Here is a 25,000-nt window from a genome sequence, read left to right as displayed (position 1 = left end):
TTTTCCCCCACATTAAGGATGCTGGGGGTTGTGGTTAAAAGGAAGCAATTGCCGCTAACTGGACAACCCCACTTTAGAACATGTGCTGCCATGCCGTTCCCTTCTCTCACTGTCTGTCTCAATGGATGGCCATTTAAAAGAAAACACAATGATTACCCTCTAGACTTAAACTAGACCTGATTTGGCTCTGTACTTGGATCGCTTTTTGTCTTCACCAAAAATAGCCGATCTGCAAGCTCACAACACGTTGCAACGTGACGCATTGTGAACTTGTACATCGGCAATGTTTTGGCTAATGTCTCCCCCAGAATATTAATGCTGGTGTTCAAGTGGTTAAACATTTTTGGTTCTGTTTCATAATGAATGTTTTACCGCACATACGTCAGTCTTTTCTTATTTTTTGGTTTTGTTCTTGTCTTGTGGTGTCAAGAAAGCATAAGCATTAAACGGAAAACAGTAGTCGAGCGAGGGTTATAATTTACATGACAGCTTTGACAGGACCCTAATGCCTCACATTAAGTAGGGCATGTGAAAATTCTCTGACACTTGTGAAACTACTTCAGCTCACAGCCTGTAAAAAGACGGACAAGTGTGGGAAGCTGCAAAAAAAAAAGGTGTTCTTCATTTCCGATTCGGCCTCGCAAATCAAACGACAAACATCAGAGAGAGGTGTTATATTGAAACATTAACACAGGTGATCAGAGGGTCTCTCTCTGGCTTCATCTGGACTAACTCCACCGACACTCCCAACCCCAGCCTTGTGTTTCTGACTGCCTGATGATTCAAGCCAGCGGCCGAAAAAGAAAAGCCCTGGCCTCCTTAATTGGTCCCGCGTGTCTGCAGAGAAAGAAGACAGAGCGAGGAGACGTCAGCATACAGGTGGATGGTTCACCGCTGATTTGACCTGTGTTGAAAAACTCTTCGGTCACATCACATCAGATATAATGGGAATCTAACACTTTCCAGTTGTCTTGAAGAAGAGCAATAAAAAAGGTAAAGAAAAAAAGGTCTCAGGTAAAGAAAGCCACGATGGAGGGAAATTAACTCTGCTGCAATGAGGATTAAAAGAAAACAGTACCTGATTCAAAAGCTTCCTCATTTGTTTCACATGGTTATGAATGAGAGTAGTGGCCCCACCCCTCTCCTGTCAACCCCCCCCCCCCCAGATGCCAGCCCTGCCTATAGGATAAAACGCAGGACAACTCCAGACAGCGCTTCCACAGGAGAGCGGGCTGACTGACTGACTGACTGACTGACTGACTTTACACAGGAGAGAGTGAGGCCATTCACTTACTGCTTCACTGCCCCGTGCAACGACAGACTGACTGCTGCTCACTCTGACACTTTGACACACTCTGCCACTGCCTCTCTCTCTCTCTGTCTCTCTCCCCCCCCCCCCCCTCTCTCTCTCTCTCTGTCTCTCTCTGCCTCTCTCCCCCCCCCCTCTCTCTCTCTCTCTCTGTGTGTCACAAACATACCAGCTCTCTCCCTCCCTTCCCTTACTCCCTCCCTTACTCACTTGCCCTCTCTCTCTCGCTCTCTCTCTCTCTCTCTCTTACACACGCGCGCGCACACACACACACGCACACGCACACGCACACGCACGCACACACACACACACACACACACACACAGTCACCACCAGCCCACATTCAACTCCCTCTCAGCCACGGGTCAGCAGCTCAGACAGCCACCTTATTCCACTCCAGCTGGAAGGAGCAAGGTGCACACAAACACATATACACACACTTTATGCACTCACAGATACACACGCACACACACATACCCACATGTGCACTTTCACTCTCTCTAACAAGCAGGCACGCAAACATAGATACATGCTCACACTTGCATGTACATACACATACACACACACACACGCACACACATATACACACATATATTACAGGACTTTAACTCTGGGACAGGAAAGAAGACCTCACAGCAAGGAGGAGAGACAAGAAAAGAGAAGCAAGGAACAAACCCACTGATGGATTTACAAAAGGACTACATTTTATCAAGGATCGGATGACCAGAATCCACACCAAGAGAAGAAGAGAAAAAGCTATTGCTGTACCAGCACAGACAAGCTGATCCATAATAAGAAACCTTGTTGTCAGCCCATGCTCCCGCCGTGCAGACTGGCTGCCGGTGACATCCAGAAGATCTGTGCCGCGAGCGCCGGTTCCCTCCCTGCCCGTCCCAGGACACCCACCCTCTTCTTGTCAGCACTCCAAAGGAACGGGACATCTCCTGGTCAGCATCATCATGCCTACAGCCTGCGCAAGGTGCACCTTGGGAGTCTGACCCACCATGTGCAGATGGACGCCGCCGTCCGTGGCTGGTCTCTGTCCTGAACCTGCCCTTGGCACCGCCGCCACCGGAGCCTCCTCCGGCGGGCGGCTCCCACCTTTGCCCAGTGCGGCCTCCCTCTGCCTGGCATGCTTCTCCGTGCTCCTGCTCACCACCACTGGCATTGCCACGGGGGCATGTCCCCCCGGGGTAGGGCATGAGCCCCTGCAGGTGCTGGCGGTCGGCATCAACTGCTCGTGGACTCTGGAGAGACACACCCGCAGCTACAATCACCTAGAGGGCGACGTCCGCCTGCGGCGGCTCTACTCAGCCAACAAGTTCTTCCTCTGCATTGACAAAACAGGCAAGGTGGACGGCACGCGGCGGAAGAACTATGCTGACAGTAAGTAGCCGGTGCTGGCAGTGTTTACTGCAGGTACTGTGTCTTTAATGTGTGATATGGGACATAAAGGGAGGCAGGAAGCCCTGTGATTGCTCTCAATTATGTTTTTATGGTTGGACTTTCTAATCTGGGTGCTTTTATAACGGCTCATACGGTATCCGTTGGTTCTGCCAGTTCTTTAAGTGCTGAGTTATTTGTGTTGTGTTTTGAGTGTGAGATAAGCGTTGCTAGGTAAGCTGGGATACCCCAGTGTGGATTCAGCCTTCTCATGGGAAAGACGGCTCTATGTTTACAATGAAGTTGACTTGAGGAAAGACATTGTGCATCAGTTGGCAATGCAAACTGGGCTTGGGAGGGGAAGAAAAAATCCTTTCAGTTTCAAAGGGGATTAACTTGTCAAAACTGTGTTGATAGTGCTCCAGTTGTAAGGGACAGATGTAGCCACGAAACACATTCTTCAAAAGAAAATCTATGGCGAGAGACACAGTAGGTTACTATTGCTCAGAGTCTGATACAGATTTGGGTTGTTTAGTGATCCTAGATTGTGGCGTTCAAGTAAGTGTGATTGAAGCTGCTCACAAAAGATTCTCTTTTCTCTCTCTCTGTAGTTCTCCTTCAGTCAATGAGCGCTTGCATGTGGGTCTGTGTTTGTGTGTGGGTAAAGGTAAAAGTGCGTTCTGTGTGTGTGTGTGTGTGTGTGTGTGTGTGTGTGTGTGTGTGTGTGTGTGTGTGTGTGCGTGCGCGCGCGCGCCTCGCATCTGTATCCAGCAGGTGCATTGGGCTTTACTTTTATCTAGTGATTTACTGACAGTAGACAAGGGGTTGTACGCTAGATTTGTAAGCATTTCCTGCAGACAGACAATGCTAAATCTCCTTTCAGAAGCTCCTCTCAGTGTGGCTCTCCCTTTGCACTATATCACACCATTCAGCACCTGCTCCGATGGGGCTGCGCCTCCCAATGTGCTCTCGGAGCTCAGCAGCGCAGCGGTGGTGCAGCTGAGTTCTGTTCCCAGCTAGATTTCCTCGAATATGCCTTGTAGTCCGTACAGAGTCTATATGCAGTGGGGACACCTGAGAAGAGAGCCACCGTGCCTCTTCGATGCCTCCATCAATAGCTACCTTTGAGATGCCTGACCAGGTCAGCTCTGGTCACGTGCTGACCTCCCTCCCCGTTAAGCCTAATTACTTTGTTGCATGATGGTGCCATTCACTGAAAATAACTGATATTGTGTAAATTCAGTGTATATTGAAGCTTTTTGTCAGTGACTGACTGACTGGACGGGCATTGGACGTAATTATTTTACGCCTTTAACGTTGGTGATATTTATGTATGTATGTATGTATATTTATGTTTGGTCATTAATTACTTTTTATACAAGCGAGTGACTCAGTTTTTCCGTGCAGCTACTGGGGGGGGGGGGTTCAGTGGGTGTAGAGCAGCTGCTGTGTCAAGCCGACAGGTCAGTCAGTCACCACAGTTCCAGGCTGCCAAGCTGGGTTACATTTTGTCAAAACTGCCGGGATTACTCACCTGGCAGATCCATAACAGTCACACTGCTATAAATTCAGATTGTCACAAATTATTAGTGTTGTTATAACATGTCTATAGTGGGACACAGGCAGTCATCACAATTAACTGGTTTACCCAAAACCAAGTAACAATAAAACAGGGGGGGGAAATGGGGAAGCAAAATAAATGTCAGGGAACCTCTAAAAGCTTCGTTAAATTTACCAGAAATAATTCAAAAAGGTACTTCTACGAGCTAGTCAGCGAGGACAAAGGCTAAGCTAAACGGAGCAGTATCAAGGTGCTATCAAAAACATGAACAATTAGTTTCAACATTAGCAGCACCAGCACAACAAAGATCATTGGTTCTGGGGGATGATCACAGCACTCACATTAGAACATTAGAAGGCATCACAATTCATAAACACTTGTTTCGACAACACACACAATTTTAAACAACATATTGAATGCCTTTCAAAAACGTTAAATTAAATTTGCTGTCTTGCTTTTGCATGTATGCAAGGAAAAGGTTAGTTGCTGGACGTTCTATGCATCAGCTTGAGATTGGTGATACTGTTCATAGGTTTGCTTGTTCATCCACCTTGGCTAAGCTTGACCCCCTGAACAATTTCGGCTTTGCGTTTTATTACTAATTCTACTCATAGGACCCATCATTGTGTTCTATATTTTTTGGTTGATTGGCAGTCCCTGCAACACTGGTACTGTACATTTTATTCATAAAGCTATTCTGCGTAAGGTGCCTGTGTACATACAGTACCATACGTTTTCATTTTCATAGAGTAGTCATAATTTACGCTTGCACAAATGGTTGCATTGTATGGTATGCTGTTCGAACTGAGGCAGGCAACATGAGCTTGTTTCATTAATTGGTCATGGGATGAATTGCGGGCAAAACTTAAACTGGATCACCTAATCTCATTACCAGATGTGGATAATGGATATGCTGCCTACATCCTACCCGTTTTTAAAACCTTATAATATTCTGTATGCTGTTAGATTTCCCTTGTGTATTTGTTAAATGTCTGTGCTTTGTTGCTTTTATACTGCTTTAGCCTTGTCTTGGCCAGGCCTCACTTGTAGACCTGACTTCCTGGATAAATAAATACACACACATAAATGAAGTTCAGATGTGGGTGATCCAGACACTCAGAGAGGGGCATGGAAGACCTGAATCGCAAAGACAGTCGGCTCTCGTCCGAAAGCCAGAGGAAAGTCACTGGATGTAACACGTGTGTGTGTGTGTGCAAAGCAAATTGTACTGGTGTGCCTCTTCTGAGTAAGGGGTTAATTCTTGGTTAAGTGGTAGTATATGTCAGCTGCTATAACTACATTAATTACTCCCAGCCTGTGCTTGAATTTGACACTTCAGAATTAACCTTGGATGAGTGGTGGCAATCGCAAGAAATTGGCAAGATTCTTTGGACTTATCATGAAACGAGTTTGGGGTCTTGAAAAGGAGGAAAAAAACAGTGAACGCGGGTTGCAATGTATGCCGTGCCTTTCCGTGGCCTTGTCACAAGCGTTTACTTAGTTGTATGGAACCGCTCTCTATGAAAAAGTACAGTCCCCTTAAATGTAATGCCCTCATACGCTTTAGCCATCATCCTCTCATTTCCTTTGGTGGAAAGAACGATTCTCTGTATGCTCACAGAGAGAGAGAGGGTGTGTACCTGCACCCTGCGCAGTGGAGCGCAGTGCCAAACCAGTGGTCATCCAGGCTTTGCCTCAGAATTAAGAAAATCTTTTCTCTTTTTTTCTATAAAAGATATTTTTGGGGTCTTTTCTGCCTTTAATTGATAGTGTACAGTGGAGATGGACAGGAAACAGGGAGAGAGAGATGGGGAGAGACATGCAGCAAAGATTGTCGGGAACGGGACTCGAATCCGCGATGCGCTGTCAGGCTACATTAGAGCCTAAGTGCCGGCGAGAATTAAGAAAATCTGTGTCGATCTGTGGTTGAACCCCACTATGGGGCAGATCTCGTTTAGACCTATTTTGAAGTCAGTTACTCTGTTTCTGAGCTACACTGTAAGATCCTCATTGTTCATTTAACTCTTGTACAAATGGAACCAAATGGACCTGTAATTAACACTGAGGGTTTTTTTCTGTGTCGGCCACAGTGACCAATGCATAAGGAGGTTTTCAATCAGACTTAAAGCCTCCTGACCTAGAGAATTCCTTGATATGGATACTGTGACTCTGCTATAGATTGGAGGAAGACTAGGAGGAAGCAGTGCATATTTAATGACTAGTCCGGTGACACAGATACAAGACTGCAGCTTCAGCACTAAAGTGTCACAGAGAAAAGTGACAGGCCAACAGGCCTTTGTTGCATTCAGCCACGAATGTAAATGTACGTACAACATAACCACATTAACCCTATAGCACCCCTATTTTGTGCATGTCACAATAGTTGACTATTTGGCGAAAATAGCAAATCTACTCACAACACAATGCATTATGAGCTTTGATTGGCTGTTTTCAGCGAAGAGATTTGGTGTGGGGGGGAAAGGAGGGGGGCCTAGTACAAACCCCTGGGGTACCCCAGTCAATGAGGTATATATAAGTTAAAAATGTGCACGTGCACACACACACACACGCACACGCACACACACACACACACACACACACACACACACACACACACACACACACACACACACACACACACACACACAGCCTATCCAAGATTATCATTCACATCTGCATAAATCCACCTGATACGGTGGACATGGCACTATCATTTGCCTGTATCATCATTTCCACACCTTCATGCTCAATGTGAAGGTGGTGGTGAAGTGAAACTCAGCCTGGCTTAACCCGTTTAGCTGCTGTCCACCCTGACTTAGCCCCAGCTCAGACAGCCTCCTCTGCATGGCTGCTGTCCAGGGGCTCGGGCGACCCCTCCTCTGTCCTCTGTGTTGCCCTTACACTCTGTCGACACTGCAACATTGCCCCGACAGCCCAGCCTGCTACGCCCTGCAGGAGCCCCAGCCCTCACCCCCACCCCACTCAGTTTTTCCAGCCCCGACTCCCAACCTCTCAGGTGCAAAAACAGTTGGAATTAGTCAACAGGCCCTCTGCTGCTAATTGAGGTTGGAAAATATTGTATCAATCCCAGTGGAGCAGAGGCATGGAACAGCTGAGGGAAGAGAGAGAGAGAGAGAGAGAGAGAGAGAGAGAGAGAGAGAGAGAGAGAGAGAGAGAGAGAGAGAGAGAGAGAGAGAGAGAGAGAGAGAGAGAGAGAGAGAGAGAGACAGAGAGAGAGACAGAGAGAACTTGACTTAGATGGTGGTTTTAAAAGAGGGGGCCGTTAAAAAGGCGAGGGGTAGATCTAGGGCGTGCAGGGGACAGTGGATGCACACAGCAGATGAGCATATTGGCACACAATGATTGCAGTTGATGAAGAATAGAGTAAATAAATGTTGGCGAGTAAATAAATGTTGGTCCGTGTTTAGAGAAAGTTAGGACACATGGCTATGAACCAGAGTACAAGATCAATGGATTTCCTTCCATTGATCTTGTTTTGCTCATGAGCAAATTAGTAAGAGATTATGCAGTCGAGGTGAATGATAACAGCTGGATGTTTGAATGAGGGAGATATTAAAGCTGTCTGCTGACACGTGAAATGTAACACTTGCATCAGTAGCAGACTGAACAGGCAGAATATGTATTAGTTGCATTTCCGAAATACAGTAACATCCTGTTCTGTCAGAACATTATTTTAGACACACTTGAGTATACAGTACACACACACACACACACACACACACACACACACACACACACACACACACACACACACACACACTCTCATGCAAGCACGCACGCACACGCAAGCAAGTACAGTGTGCAAGTGTGGATGGATACCTCTGAGCAGCGAAGTGTGTGCGACGAGCTCAGAGGTATCCATTCCTGAAGCTTGTTATTGTCACAACGCGGCCATATAAGCTTGCCAGGCCTTTGAAGTATTTGATAATCAAATCAGACAGATAGCCATCAGACACGACAGACTACCTGACAACCATCTGGCCACGGTCTGTTAAACCACACACGCTAAGTATAGCGTCTACTTATGATTACAAACCAGTGGGCAATAGACGTTTGCTAAAAATAACCTGTTGAAATTGTAACGAGAAGAGACATAGCCTGCAGCGCTTTGAGTGATCGGAGAGAGGGGGCTCAATGTGTGTTTCTTTTACCCTATGGTAAAGCAGCAAATGATCGAAGGGAAAAAACACCCAAGTGTTTATAGAAAAGCTCCAGAGGCAGGTACGCATCATATCCTGTCCTCGGTCATGGGTCATACCTGGCTAATTAAACTGAGCTACAGCACAGCAGCTGCGAGGACACGCATGGCAACAACTAAACAATCAATTGCAATAGCCAATCAGGAGTTGAGCAGAATAGAGTGGCGTACAGAATGGTATAGTGTAGCACCGTCAACTAGAATATAGAGTGTACCAGATTAAAGTATACTGGAATAGAGTAGAACAGTCTGGGTTAGAACAAAGTTCTAAGACCTGCTCCTGGTCATGTCTCCATATTCAGAATGGTTACATATTCTATAGGATCATACCACAACATAAATGTCCATAATGTCTGAAGCCATTGTGGAATATTGTTGGCATGCAATCATAACAAGTTAGGCCATTTTCTACATCTTACTTTAACTCTAAAGGACGTACTGTTAGGATTCTGGGTGTGCGTGGTTGAGGGCATCAAACGCTTGTCCAGCCTCCAGGTAGTGACAGCCCATTCAGCCCAGAGGAAATACTGAAAGGTGACCTCGCCATACCACTAGAATAAGAGAAGTCACTTGCCTCTAGACTCAGTCTATTCTGCCTCGGCCTCAGGGTGTGTTGTGTTTACCAAATTTCCCTTGCTTTGCAACATCTTGCTGTTTGATGTGAGAGTTTTCCCTCGCAATGAGTTCATGAGTGTATTTGCCTTGGACAGGGCCCATGGGAAGAAAATCTTCCACCGCGCTAGACTATGTTGTGGAAATTATTCGAACTTGTTTCAGACAGGGGAAACTGTCACTCAGTACAGGGAGAAGGACTGGCTTGGATTTGAAAATCTGAAAAGACAGGACAAGTGTTTTAGGCAGACAACTACATCCTCCTAAAAGGTTTGACTGGGTTGAGTCCACAAAACCACAGGTGGAAAGAGTTTGACAAGTGAAAGAATTGTGTGATCCAGTCAAAGTACTTATTTAGGAAATTACTCAATTAACAGAATAGCTCAGTAATAAAAATATGTGCAAGTTAAAGTTATTAGATTTTGAGGATGTTCCAAAATCTTGCTCCAACATTCAAAGGATTGCTTATTTTAACTTGGACATGGAATCTCTGTCTGGGGACCGTTTTCTTAATGTTTAGCCGTACATTTACAACAAAGCAACTGTAATATGTATAGTGGCCTTTCATTGTATTCATATGAAGTATGATAGTATGGTAGAGCTCCTCAATGCATAATGTAATATACACACTTTGACATATTAAAATGTTAATATCGTAGAGCAACAGTATCAGTATTTTTAAAGATAATTAGGCTATCATGGAAATGACTCAAAATGAGAAAAGTTGAGAAAAACTGATGAAAAGGCGGCTCCACAGGTAGTAGAATGGAAGTGAAGAAACATCACATCACAAGTAGATGCTGTTTGTACGTACTGTACTTACTAGGCCTACTTGTTAGAATATTGGCCTATACATGTAAAAGTCTAGCATTCAAAACTAGCTATATTTGCAATACTCTAGAACCCTCTCTATGGTTAAATATTAAATTAAATGTATATTGATGTTATGGGTCCCTGTATTTGTTTCTATGGAACTTGGTTAAGGGGGATAACTGGGCAGACGTTGCTTACTGAAGTGAATAACGCTTTCTTACAAGGAGATAAAGCTCCTGTACATCAGGATAGCAGAAAATTCCTGATCGTCACGTGATTCATCTAGACCTCAAGTAGTTCCAGTTACATGTTAAATTGATTCAGATGTGATGATAATATACAATCTGATTCCAGAGCAGCCTCTATGAAAAAGCAGCACAAACCAGGCAATACCAGTTGAACTAAATTAGATTTGCTACTATTACCTACTGTGTATATAATATAAACACGTTATAAACATGAATTCATATTTATTCCTTATTGATTTTTCTCTTCATTAATATGCAAATGAACCTGTAGAAAAATAAGAATCTAGATTCTGATCTGATCTTTGATTAGATTGTAATCTAATGCAGCTGCAGTTGTTAGTAGTAACTATTCAGCTGCTTACAGCTTGACACATTAGCGTCAGGCGTGACTAACTGCTCTCACATTGATGTATTTTACAGTCATAGGCAACAGAGAAGTTGCAAACATTGCGTCATTGTTTATAATTGATATGAGGCATGGCTACTGTTTGGCGTAATCTGGTGTAAAGTGGGTTTTATTGATATACATTTTACCCTGTTTGTGTGTGTGTGCATGTGCATGTGCGTGTGCGTGTGCGTGTGCGTGCGTGTGCGTGTGCGTGTGTGTGTGAGAAAGAGAGATACTTTGCACAACTAATCTCAGAAAAGGCAGGACCAATCAGCGTCAAATGTTTCATGCACACTGCCAGTAAGCGAAGTAAGCTTTTTTATTCGGCCCCATGGTGGCGCTATACCAGCTTAACATTTTGCTATGAATTGCTTAGTTTTTTTCCTTCACTTGCAACATCAAGACTCTGGGAAATTACCTGTTCTCAGTATGGACAAATGCTGATTTCCGAAATATATATTTATTGTTTATGCAATATTATACCAGAGGTACTTTTCTTTCACCCCGTTTGATTTTCTTTAAAGCCTCTCTTTAAAGTCAGTGACACAAAAGACATGGCCTTGGCAAATGGATGACTTGTGGATCCATGAAACACTTTAGATTGACTGTGTTTCTGTAAATGTGCAATATAATTGTGGGCTAGGGCCGCATCACTCTTCAAAGAAATGTAGTAAATTGGCCAATTGTAAAAAAAATACTGTACTCAAAATGGTACTGTATGAACAGTAACTACAGTGGCTGTGTGTCTGTGTGTCTGTCCGTCCTGACTGAACGGCCTCAGACTTGGCGTGTGTGTCCTACATGACCCGGGTGTGCAGTGCAGAGCGGCAATTAGATCGAACCATCGGTTTCGTCTGTCCGGACCATCTGCATACCGCCCTGCGGACTATAGGGGACAAATCTCTGTGTCTTTGGGAGGGGCGTGTGGGCACCTGCTTCCCTGATTAGCTGATTGGCCAGGCAGGCGACGCAGCACAAACTTTACGCAAAGTGTCCTTGGCGTTTCAGTGACACCGGTGAGGGCACCGGCTTTCCTGATTGGCTAATCCGACCCGGCGGCCTCACTGATTGACTGAGCTCTGTATCATGTTTGTACTGCTTCGCCTGGCGTGTGAGACAATGTGAGAACATGTGAGATAAGGGACACCAACATGTCAGACAATGACTACAAAGGAATAGCACAAACGGGTGGGCATTCCCAACTTGCATTGTTCCCGACTTGCGTGGCGCCCGAGTAGGCCGGCACTCAAAGGGTGTGTAATGCGAAATGTATGTTTCGTTGTTGACCATGTCACATTTTTTGGTTGAAAATCTGTTACTTCTGGCGAGTGACACAGTCGTACGACAAAGTATAAATGAGGTTTAAGAGAGCAGTATAGCCTATTCCCATGTTCATACATGGACTCTGATGTACCAACTCAACCTCTCTACTCTCCATTCAAATTATGTTATCTAGGCAATTATTTTGAGGAACAAAGATATTGACCGGCATGTAAATGGCAAGACATTACAGGGTGGTTATTCCACTCTCTCAGCCACTGGGAAGGCGTGAGAAAGTATGTATTCTGTCCATTCTACCATTCTACCTCCTCAACATGACTCACCATTAATTCTGGTAGAGCTCAGGCGGGGATGGGTGACTGGATCAACAGCACTGAGGCCGACTGGGGCTAAAAAGGGAAGCACCTGGCTTGAGGAAGGCCTTTGGTGTTTTGGATGGGGGAGGATACACATGTTAATGAGGCTCGGAGAAGGGCCGGGGCGTGCTCTGCTCAGTATTGAGGTGGAAATTAAAGGCTAGAGGAGTGCTGGAGCCTTTCCCATTGCTCATTAAGCCTTATGCAAGGTTTCCTCTGGGTCGTCTCAGCAGAGGGGGCTTCGCGGACACGCGGCTGCCAACAGGAGGGGAAAATCCCACGAATCCCGCCTTCATATAATCCCTCCCAATAAGGACAGCGACCCTGGCCTGAGTGGGAAACGATGAAAATCGATCCCTTGCCAGCTGTTCCTGGCATCACCGAGAGGCAGAGAGGTAAATAAAACATCGCTCACAGGCTGCAGCGCGCACAGACGGCAAACACACGCACACGCGCGCGCACACACAGACACACACACACACACACACACACACACACACACACACACACACACACACACACACACACACACACACACACACACACACACACACACACACACACACACACACACACACACACACACACACACACACACACACACACACAGTCACAAGCCTGGGAACATTTCAGAACAAGCGTGTCAGTGTCAGTCTAATTAGCCCAGTCTCCCTGCTTTTTTTTGCCACCAGGGTTTGATATCATGAATGGTCTCCTCGAAATGTAGCAATTAGTAGCTAACAGCATTTAGTAGTCTGGTCCTGGCTCCTTTCTGCTCTTTACTGGGTTCATCAGCGGGTTTATAGAGTCTGACTTGGAGCTCCAGGAGCCAGTTCCTTTATATTACATCCCTCAACTCTGAACATCCTGTGGGTGTGAAAGACAAAGACAAAGGAGGAGGATTTCACAGCGCCAGTAGGTCACATGGGTTCTGAGCCCAATGACAAAGGATGTTCGCACTGTGCTCTTAAAGGCTTGTAAAGCGAAGCGAACGCAACAGCCCTGAACAGTGAACTTTGTACATTTGACCATCTGAATACTTCAAGGAAGTGTAACTGTGTTATATATATAATAGAAGAGTTATTAAAGACATTGTAGACAGTGGTAGACAAATATTGAGATTTAAGTCTCTATAAGTGCTTTGGGCCAGAAATAATAACCATTACGCTTGCTCGTATTTTCCAGCGTATCTAGTGCTGTCCAATAACTGCTCCCTCAAATGATTTAGGTTCTTTATACACCATTGTAATGAGTCACAATTCATTACAGCGGGGCAATGCTATGTTATACATGGCCCGCCAGCCAAGCAGTAACCTTTTGAAATGGGAGAGAAGTCTGGCCTTTTCCTCAATGAGAGGACATTAGCAGTGTTATTACTGTGCGTTTTTTGTGAAAGGCGTAAAATTAGTATTAATTAGATCAGTTGGGAACAGCTAGCCAGTCGGTCTTACTCATGCAGCACCACATGTTTGGACTCACTCGCCAAAGGAAATATTGTCACCAAGCAGCAACAACCACTCACATCTCAGCTTGAATCAGACCATGCACTCACTCTCACACGCACATACACACACGCACGCACGCACACACACACACACACACACACACACACACACACACACACACACACACACACACACACACACACACACACACACACACGCAGAGAGAGAGAGTACAGAGTCAGCCTATTGATTTTGGGAAAACCGGCGCTGCTAGGTTATCCCTCAGGTAGTCCGCGACAGACTTCTTGCTGGTTCTGCTTTGACCCTTCCAATAAAGCCTCTCACCTCCACCGCTCGGGCCGAGCCAGACATCATGTCTTGGAAGGTGTTTAGTCATTGGCTCAGCAACAAAGACAGCCGAGAGAGAGAGAGAGAAACCCATGCTGCAGACAGGGGGGAAAAAAAGAACCAACTTGGCATCCTTGAATTCAACGAGGGCCGACTGCCCGCACACAGTAAAATCCTCAGTGTTAAGGCAGGAGTTTAAAGGTGTATATACATTTGATTCAGAAATCACCGGGAGCCTTGGAACCAACACAGCAAGTGTTGGAGAGTGTACAAAAAAATGTATCAAATGGAGCGGTAAGGGTCCATTTGAGATCGGAGAGTGGAAATTGTTTTTCTAGCTTCACCACAGGGTGGTTAGGGGTTAAGGGTCTTGCGCAGGTACACTTCAAGACGTATATACTGGGCGAGTCGGGGGTTGAACCGGCTACCTTCCGATTGCCAGACTAGCGGCCTCTCAACCAATTCGGCGCCTCAGATGAGGACAATCATGTGGTGCAACTGCTTCCTGAAAGACAGATAACCCTGTCTGTTTGACTGAGTCTGAATCATAAGCAGACGATGAGAGTTCAACATCACGCAATAAATCACACCAGGGCAGACATGACGACACGTTAAAGAGGGTGATTCTGCATCGGAGATGTCCACATTTATGGCTAATCAAATGCTAATCAAATGATATGCTCAGGCGAGCGTATCATTTGATTATACAATAGCCATAATCAATAGCTGGCAGTGTAACTGGCAGCTTCTGGTTCTATTACTCATCACTATTACTTACAGACAGTATCATACCAATAGTATACATTGCAAGAGGTTCATTCACCTGAATGTTCTTTACTAACTGGACCAGTTAGATTTAGGTAGAGATAGAGAATATAGGTTTTATCTTTATGTGTAACTTATTTTTCTAAACATTGAAAAAAGATAATATCATGCACTATTGTCAGTGTATTTCTTATCTCTGGGGTGTTGTCTTCTTATGAGTCAGAGTCATCCAAGGCAGTTTATCTGTTGGTATGAGGCCATGATGAAGTGTAACCTCGCCACACCCAAGCACAACAAGGCATTCAAAGTTCATTCAACTAGTAAATAGATTATGACTAGTTACCTTAATCACCCTTAGGTGTCATTATTACAGTAGTCGCCAGCATGAACAGAAATGCTAGGGTTTAGTTTTCCTTTTCATATGTTGACTTTAATCCAACTATAAATGCACAAAATCTCTGTCCGTGTGTCTGTCTGTGGTTGACCTTTTTCGAGAACCGTCCCACCGACCGACTTCAAACTCGGCACAGAGGACCCGAGGGACTGCAGTGCCCGGCGTCAGGACAGTTGAATAAGACCAATTCGACCAATACGCCCATATATAGGCATATATGGAGATCCGGTTGTCCAGAACCTGACCACTGACTACCCGACCGACTTCAAAATCTGCGAACGTGTCGCCGAAGACCCAAGAGAGTGATGTGTCGAGTGGGAAGTTGGTTAGATCAGCGGTTCTCCAAGAAATATAGATAAACCACAAATTGCAATGTATGGAGTACCATTATATCAGCAATATGATGATAGTACTGACGTTATCGACTGGCCTAGACTCCATATTTGGGCATGCCTGACACAGAAATCCATGGGCATGAAAGGGAAACAGACAGACAGATATAGAAATCTCCATATATGGGCATATAAGGGACACAGACAGACAGACAGACAGACAGACAGACAGACAGACAGTGAGTGAGTGAGTGAGTGAGTGAGTGAGTGAGTGCGCGCGCGCGCGTGTGTGTGTGTGTGTGTTGTGTGTGTGTGTGCAGAGATAATTTCACAAAGCACTGGACCAATCAGTAGCCAAATTTCATGTGCACACTACTAGTAGGCCACTATTGTTTTATGCCGTGGCTGTGAGTGTGTGTGTGTGTGTGTGTGTGTGTGTGTGTGTGTGTGTGTGTGTGTGTGTGTGTGTGTGTGTGTGTGTGTGTGTGTGTGTGTGTGTGTGTGTGTGTGTGTGTGTGTGTGTGTGTGTGTGTGTGTGTGTGTGTGTGTGTGTGTTCGGAGCTAATCTCACAAAACCGTTGCGCCAATCTATGCCACATTTCTTGTGCACGCTGCCAGCAGGTTAACTTCACGATACTAAAGTAAATACCTATTTGTCTGTCACGGGTATATCTCTATAGCGTTAGAAGGAGTTCTCCTCAACGCTATGTTACTTTTCCGCCATTGCCCTCATACCCCCGGTAGCGCAGCCTCTCGACTGTAGTAAAAAATAAAAAATACACTTTCGCTACTCACCAAAACATAGACGGGTTTAAGATGTTGAAAGCCTACTTTCCTTAGTGGCGACCCCCACCTCCCGTCTAAAATACACTTTTTGGCCAGAAAAGAAAATATGCCACCGAATGGAAAATAATGGATCTTTTTCTATTGACATGCCCAATCATGCAACCTGCATCAAAGTACAGAAAAATCAATAAAGAAAGAAAACAAAATTCTCACCTAACACAAACAGAAGATGCAGAGCTTCGTGATATGAAATGTGAGCTTACCATAATCACAGTAATCCTTAATCATATTTCATCATATTCAAGGGCTTTTGGAGAGAAATGAGACAGACTCCAGTCACTTTCAGTTTAGAGCACTGCAGAGGGGAGGTGTGTGTGTCTGTGTTCAGCTGATGCTCATTGACGCTCGTTAATGCATCAAGGCAATTATGTTTCTGTACAGTCAAATGGGCCTAAATCTAATAAGATAGCCTCAAAGACAAAGATTTGTACAAGCTGTTGTTAAAAACTCAGCTACACTTGGTTGGTAAGATTTATATCTACTGTATGCAGTATATATTATATTTGCTATTAGTGTCTATGTCCTCTGAAACAATCTGGTTTATGAGAACTTACTTCACTTGTATAATGTAAAAGAGTGTAAAAGACTTTGTAACTTTTTTTAATGTGCTTTATAAATAAAGTACTTTTAAACTGAAGATGATGGCCAATATTGATGATAATTGTAAAATAATAATACTAATAATTGTATTAGTGTATCAATATCGTAATATCGTATTGTGCAATTTGTGTATCGTGACAACCCTAAATGAAGCCATGCCGTAATTGGATCCAGTCTTGTTTTCACATTATGTTTTTTACTTTTTGAAATCTTTCACATTCATTTTTATAATGGAAGTCAATGGGGCTCGGGTCAGCCTGAAATCTAAATCTTAAAATTGGAGCCACGCCCACCCATGTGGATCCTGAGATCCGATCCGCAATATTTTTTGTTCCAGCACCCTTACGGGTAGTAGAATGAATTTATTTTTTCAAGATAATTTTTTGGGGCATTTTTATGCTTTATTACAGACAGGAAATCAAGGGCAGAGAGAGGAGAGGCACATTCAGATTGAAAACCCAGTCCTTAAAGGGATATTTCACTTTCAAAAAAACTTTCAGTCATTTTATAGTTTACTCAGGCTTTTGTGAGCACCCCAGACCGTTTTTATGTTGTGTGATTCATTATTTAGATATTTAACATTCATTTTATCAGACACGCCCCCTTCCTATACAAACCCATTATAACTTCAAACTCCATTTTTAACATGTTAGATTCATCAAAAACACCCGTCCTTTTTTCTGGTGACTCTCCCTGCCCTCCTAATACGCGAGGGGGCCGTGTTTTTTCGATTACCTTTTTCATTTATTTTATTTAATGTTTTTATTGTATTTACTTTTTTAAATTTTCAAAAAAATATATTAAAAAGAAATGAAAAAAAATATCGAAAAAACACGGCCCCCTCGCGTATTAGGAGGGCAGGGAGAGTCACCAGAAAAAAGGACGGGTGTTTTTGATGAATCTAACATGTTAAAAATGGAGTTTGAAGTTATAATGGGTTTGTATAGGAAGGGGGCGTGTCTGATAAAATGAATATCAAATATCTAAATAATGAATCAAGCAACTTAAAAACGGTCTGGGGGGCTCACAAAAGCCTGAGTAGACTATAAAATGACCCAAAGTTTTTTTGAAAGTGAAATATCCCTTTAAGCTCGCATGGAGCATAATGGTCTGTGCACTAACAGACTGAGCCACCAGGCACTCACTTTAGAATTTCAAACCAAGGTTATGTCACACAAATTTAAATGAATACATCAAGATTTATATTTTTGATATTTTCCCTTGGCTATGAGCTAAAGATGAATATAAGGAAAATATTATTCATAGCTTAATGACTTGGGTGGTCAGGGCCCTCCTGTCTGGAGTGAATAACCGTATTGCAATTGCATTTCCTGAAAGTAGAAGAGGGATAATGAATGCAAATGTGGAATGTTAAAAACAGCAACTCTCATGCAGGTCCCTGCATACCAACAGGTTGAGACTATGCCGCCTTTTCTCTCTGAACAGCATTACACACACGTCCACCCATACCTGCTTTTTATCTGTGAGACCATTTAGCTAAATGAACACGAGCAGGATGTGAAGTATCGTGTCAGAGCCCTTTGTGAGCACGCTGAGCGAGTGTGTGCGGGTGTGTTTTACAATGCCTGTGCCTGTGTTTATACTTGTGCCATTGCAGGAGCATGAAGCGGACTCTTAAACTGAAAAAGATGTGCATTTCCTCTCCCTAATGCTTAATGTGAACCAGACCTCACCTTGAACTCAATTCAGCTGTGTGATACTATAAGATGTGTGTTTATGTGCGATATGTGCACGCATGTGTGTGTGCACACACACATTCGTCTGTGTATGAGAAAGACAATATGGGATGTAAGGGTAAGGCCATCCTCTTCATTGGAACACAGAGGGTTGTCACGAAACATCAGGTGTTTAAGTTGAGTCTGTACCTTCAGCTGCATTCATCAGAACACACATTGGTTCTCAAAGTGGGGTCCGGGGACCCCCAGTGGTCCGTGGGGGGGTTCCAGGGGGTCCACAGCAAAATGTGTTAATAATATAGCATCACAATAATTTTAACCACTTTAACCTTTTATACTTTGGCTATTAAAAAATCACACCCAGTGTGAAGTGGTCGGTGTGTGGTCATCACAACATGACTCACTTAAAAAAAAGGATGAAATGACTTTTTTTTAAGTCCATACTGCTATTCATAGGGCTGCACATGTGTCATGTGTTTCGCTAGCCAATCACAGTCCTGAATTTGCAAAGTCAGCCAATCACATTACAGCTAGTGGTGATGACACTAGCTGTAATGTGATTGGCTGACTTTGCAAAAGTATAGATTTGCATTGACTGTGGAAGGGTTAGGGGTGTAGACTGCGTTGTAGACTATTGGCCAATCACGGTGCAGGATTGGTCAGTGTCCAAAACTCACTTATAGGGGGCGGTTACACCGCCCCAAAAATCTTAAACATTTGTGCAAATCTTTTGAATATATATATTTTTGAAGCGAACATTTTTAACTCAAATCTTTGCTTCTGGGGGTCCCTGGAACAACATTTTTGAGATGGGGGTCCGCGGCTAAAAACATATAATTTTGGGGGTCCTTGACATGAAAAAATAGCTATTTCACTTTCCTTAGATTTGTGATGAGAATGACTTCCCTTTCATATGCGACAATGTGATCTGATATCAGATAGCCCGCTGTTTCTCAACCTGTGGGCCGGCCCCACTGGTGGGCCGCAAGTGAATAGCAAGTGGGCCCCCAAATAATTAGCTGAACACCAACATTTTTATGATAATATAACATGAATACATTTTTATTTTTTTAAAGTAGGAACTTAAAGGGATATTTCACTTTCAAACATGTTTTGATGATTTTAACGTTTACTTGGGCCTTTAACAGCACCCCGGACAGTTTGCTGTTGCTTGTTTTTGATTGATTGATTGAACACTTTATGAGTAGAAAATGTAAAGAGCATGTGGTACAGTCAGACATTATGGCTAAAAGGATAACACAAAAAAGCCTGCAAGGGGACTTCTTTCCATCCTATATATTCAATGAATCAACATAGCATAAAAATATCATGTCATCAACCAATACAAAACCTATTATGTGTACAAAGAAGAAAAAGGAAAAACGGCGGCAGTGAATGACACCTCCTTATATAGGAAATTGCATTTATCTCCCCTCGTGGTTTCCTGATGGATTATTTTTCAGGACAGTTTTGTAAGAAACCAGTGATTTACAATACATCTTTTAATGGATGGAGTCAGGGCATTCCACATTGTGGTGGCAGAGCAGTAATGAGCATTTTCCCACGTTCGTTCTATATTTGGATTCATTGTTAGATATTTGATAAGTGATGGGTGGGCCGCGAACACTTTTGAGATTTGAGAACCACTGAGATATAGCCCAACTCTGCATCTATTTTGAAGCAAGTGAATGGAACTCAGTTATAGTCACCCAGCAAGCACAATGACGTCATGATGACGTTATGATGACGTCCTCCGGTGAGAGGACATCATTTCCGAGACATCATCACCAGGACATATGGCCTTTTTTTGCGGCGCTAGCCGCTCTATACCTTTAGGTATAGAGCGGATCCTGCTTTATACCTGACTTTGTACGTTCTGATTGGTCAGACCGTCAACGTTCTGATTGGTCAGACCCGTCAACGTTCTGATTGGTCAGACCCGTCAACGTTCCGATTGGTCAGACCCGTCAACGTTCCGATTGGTCAGACCCGTCAACGTTCTGATTGGTCAGACCCGTCAACAAAGTGATTGGTCAAGCTTCACGTGACACATGGCTATAAACACATTATAAACACATATCGATGACATAATGTATGAAAGGCGCCGCTACCTTCACACAGGGTAGGATTTTTTGTTTGACAGCCATTTTGGGTGATGAGAAAGCCGTTTAGATAACGTTCCGCTCAACACGCCATCATGACATACATCTTTCAGTGACGTTCACGACTAGGCCAGATCACAGCCCATGTGGGGATGATTTGGACGTCATCACCAGAATCCGTTTTCGTGGTCAGGAATTATTTTGGTTGAAATAAGGTGATATTCTGGGCCAGATCTGACTAGTCTTGGATTGACTGGATCTAGCCCCAATCAAGACGTCACTGATTCGTCCAGGTCCTGACTGTGCTTCCTGGGCAGGGGCTTGAAATTCAATTTCAATTTCAAGCCCCTGGCAATTTCAAGCTTTGAAATTACGTCAAATCTGTGACAGCTGCTGAAAGTTGGGGTACCCTTAACCTTATGCGGGAAAAGTTTACTAAATTGAATTCTGCTTTAAGTAGCACGTGAGGGGTCAAACAAACTAGGGGTTTTTCATGATTCTGAATCCATTGCAAGCATTTGTTTTGCACCAAACCACTCCTTGGTCCTTAAAAAAATCCAATATGTCAAATCAACAGGTTTATATTTCTTGCACATTTTATGAAACGTTTCACCATTATAGCTACCTTTTTTGTAGCCCAGGTCTCGCTTCTAGAAAGAAGAATTTTGATCTCAATGGGCAAGGCCATGAGTTTTGGAGGGGGTTTAACTGTTCTACCATGGGGTGGACGACAGGAGAAACGGGGTAGGTAGCCAGGTATAATCTTAAAGGAAGAGAATAATAATTTCTCTAGAAGGTAGACCTGGGCTACAACAAGGTAGCATGGTGAAACATTTCATAGAATGTGCAAGAAATATAGATATATTTACAGTTGGAAGTTCCAAGTTATTTTTATTTGTTAAGGGTACCCAAACTTTCAGCATCTGTCACAGATTCCCTAGGGAAACAGATTCCCTAGGGAATCTGTGACAGATCAAAGCTTGAAATAGAATTTCAAGCTTTGAGAGATATGTTATTAGACACCTTTACAAACACATTGATGAGGTAAGGAATGATTCCTTTACCAAGAAAGTTTATTTTATTTTATTTTATTTATTTATTCCCAGATTGGAACAATTTCTGATAATATTCCCTGACTATTATCACAGTGGATGTGGAAGAGATGAGCCTTCCTCCTGTTGAAGCTGTTAGTCTTCAGTCATCCGCTCAGTCCACTCAGGCAGGCGTGACAGAATATTCAGATGTGTCTGTCTGTCTGTCTGTCTGTCTGTCTGTCTGTCTGTCTGTCTGTCTGTCCACTCTCTCTGTGTGTGTGTGTGTGTGTGTGTGTGTGTGTGTGTGTGTGTGTGTGTGTGTGTGTGTGTGTGTGTGTGTGTGTGTGTGTGTGTCTCTCTCTCTCTCTCTCTCTCTCTCTCTCTCTCTCTCTCTCTCTCTCTCTCTCTCTCTCTCTCTCTCTCTCTCTCTCTCTCTCTCTCTCTCTCTCTCTCTCCCCCCCCCTGCAGTGGATAGGATTGGGGTCAGGGCCTTTGGCCAGTGGAGCAAATGACAGTTCTGACAGGGCCCTGGTTTCCCCCCTTGTGCCTTCTGTCACCTCCCTCCACGTGCTCTTCATTTTAATAATGTCAATACGGGGTACATGCAGGGCATGGAGACTATTCTGTGTCATGGTGCTCACTCAGTGGAACCATCTGCGCTCATAGCTCACGTCAGAGCCACATGTGTGTGTGTGTGTGTGTGTGTGTGTGTGTGTGTGTGTGTGTGTGTGTGTGTGTGTGTGTGTGTGTGTGTGTGTGTGTGTGTGTGTGTGTGTGTGTGTGTGTGTGTGTGTGTGTGTGTGTGTGTGTATGCATGCACGCACATTCAAACTTGCCTCTTTTCTGCATAGCTGCCATGACATACTGAGCACTATTTCTGGTTAATAATAATGATAATTCATTGATTGATTGAATACTTTATTAACAATTTGCAAAAAGTACAGAGGTACAGTTATACAACAATGCCAAAAGGATAACACAAAAAAACCTGAGGGCTTGTTTACATTGTGGTCATGTAATGATGATGATGATGATAATAATAATAGAGAAAATATTTGAATTACGTAAATATAATTGAGATAAATTGTGTTATTCCAGTGAGTTTATGCATTAGCTTGCACAAGTCAGTAACAATGACAACTTATATTTGTCAGTGCTTCGAGGTGTCAGATCCATGGTTGTTGAACCTGACAGAGACTTCTGGTTCATTACAGATGCTGCGGCGGCTGCAAAATTATAGGGTAGATGTTGGGTTCTTTTCGAAGGGGCCGTTGAAGATGAAGGTGGGGAACTTATAAACAAGGGCCTTCTTGCCCCCTGGTTCTGTTTCCAGTCAGGGAAGTTGAGTCTGGTCTGGACGGCCCAACCAAACCAGCTACAGATGCAACTCACCAGCTTACTATAATTTAGTGGCACGGGGGGAATGACCTCAGCCCGATATGGAGCCTGCCACACAAGCCCTCCCTTAACCCCCCCCCCTCCAGTCCTAAAGTGCAGGAAACTGCAGAAGCCGTGAGTCACAAAGTTCTCGGCGGGCGAATCTGCTCGTAACTATCTGTGAAGCCTTTGATAGAGCTTTACCTCGCGCTCGTTACGGATGTGATGCATGATTTGGAGGCAGTTTAGCCCCCTCCTCCTTTTTCCTCCTTCTCTGTCTCTCTCGTTCCCTCTTTTTTTCCTTGATTAAAGAAAAAGGCCCTTCTGTGTGGGTCAGATCGAGGCCCCTCGGTACCTACCACACAGGCACAGATGTCCATGCAGGCCAGGGCCCACACCGCGAGATTCGTTAACCTCTTTCACCTTCCCCAATCCTTCAGCCTCACTTCTCCCTATGCCCACAAACCTATACCTTGAGCTCGATCCCTCAGGCTTCTACTCTGCCTCTCTCCCTCTCCACCCAATCAATGCCTGCAGCTTTCATGGATTGATCAGCGCCGGGGATCCCTCGCTTTACTAATTTAGCATCCTGGTGGTCCCTGGTGATTAGCCCATTGATGTAGCATATTACGTAAACCACAGCTTTACATGCGTGCATGATGCCAGATGGACTAGAGAGGTATAACTACTACTGTGGAGTGCATGGCATGCCGACGTGATTTACAGGTATACACGGCAATTACAGACGATGCGTGAGAGAGAGGGGGCACGTATAGTCTGTGTCATAGTGGAGATCTTGCCTAAATTTTGAGGACCCTGTTGAAGCGCTTGTGTGCTTATTTCTTATTTCTATTTTCTTTATTTCTATTCCACCCACTGATAATCTTTGTGCCAGCTTTACTCTTGGAATCTCCAGTTTGGTGAAATCACGCTCTCTCTCTCTCTGAGACACACACACACACACACACACACACACACACGCACACACGCACACACGCACACGCGCGCTCACGCACAAAACTCCCAAAACGCGTGGTGGTTATTCTTGAAGGTTTGGGTCAGTCTGTGAGGGTAAATCAGACAGTCTAATCTGCTCTGTGAGGGGAATGAGGCTAATTGGTCACATTTGACCCCCAGCCTTGTGGACTGTGGGAACACAGGCTTTATCTACGGGCGGTAATTGGTTAATGAAACACTTCCGCAGTCCCTCCACTAGATTGCCTTCCACTGGATGGGACAGGGTAGAGCAAAGTGTGTGCGTGTGTGTGCAGACGTGTATGTGTGTGGTACTGGCCAGGAGGCAGAATGAGTGTGTGTGGTGTGTGTGAGCAGTCCAGAGAAAATGGCAGGATGCGGAACTCCCTGTGGCCATCCCTACATGTTTATCTGCAGCATCAGCCTCATTATGCCTGCAGCATGCGGAGACACTGATAGAATACACATCAATGGGTGTGTGTGTGTGGTTGCCATTACTGTTCAAATGTAAGTTTTAATGCAGAAATTGTGACTGGAATTCAAAGACAACATTTGGCCACCAGGCAAGGCCTGTTTTGTGTGTGTGTGTGTGTGTGTGTGTGTGTGTGTGTGTGTGTGTGTGTGTGTGTGTGTGTGTGTGTGTGTGTGTGTGTGTGTGTGTGTGTGTGTGTGTGTGTGTGTGTGTGCATATTATTAGTGTTGGCTTGGAGTAATTCCGCTTTTCTTTATTTTGCAGTCGGAATTCCAAGACTTACATAATAATACACATACTATTATGTAAGCCTTGTTTACCTCATATGTTATACGATCATCTAACGCACAATTTGTATGCTAAAGTCATGCATTGTGTTCTCATGCTGTTTTCTCATGTTTTATATTCATTGCATGCAGTCATTCATCTATTGTAGGCAGAGA

The 25,000-nt window shown here is 44.2% G+C and overlaps 1 protein-coding gene across 1 annotated transcript in view; it reads left to right on the top strand.

The window, feature by feature from the left end:
- The first annotated feature begins 1,761 nt into the window (after positions 1-1,761).
- fgf22 (fibroblast growth factor 22) overlaps positions 1,762-25,000 on the top strand; it is a 47,138-nt gene continuing 23,899 nt past the window's right edge. The window contains exon 1 of the mRNA XM_084066500.1: positions 1,762-2,695. Within this exon, the coding sequence (XP_083922626.1) occupies positions 2,314-2,695 (382 nt within the window). The 5' untranslated portion in view covers positions 1,762-2,313. The remainder of the gene's footprint in view (positions 2,696-25,000) is intronic.

Source organism: Gymnoscopelus microlampas (assembly GCF_963454915.1).
Source record: "Gymnoscopelus microlampas genome assembly, chromosome: 9".
Classification (NCBI taxonomy): Eukaryota; Metazoa; Chordata; class Actinopteri; order Myctophiformes; family Myctophidae; genus Gymnoscopelus; species Gymnoscopelus microlampas.
Note: the sequence above shows the minus strand (reverse complement) of the source record. Positions and strands in the feature narration are given on the sequence as shown.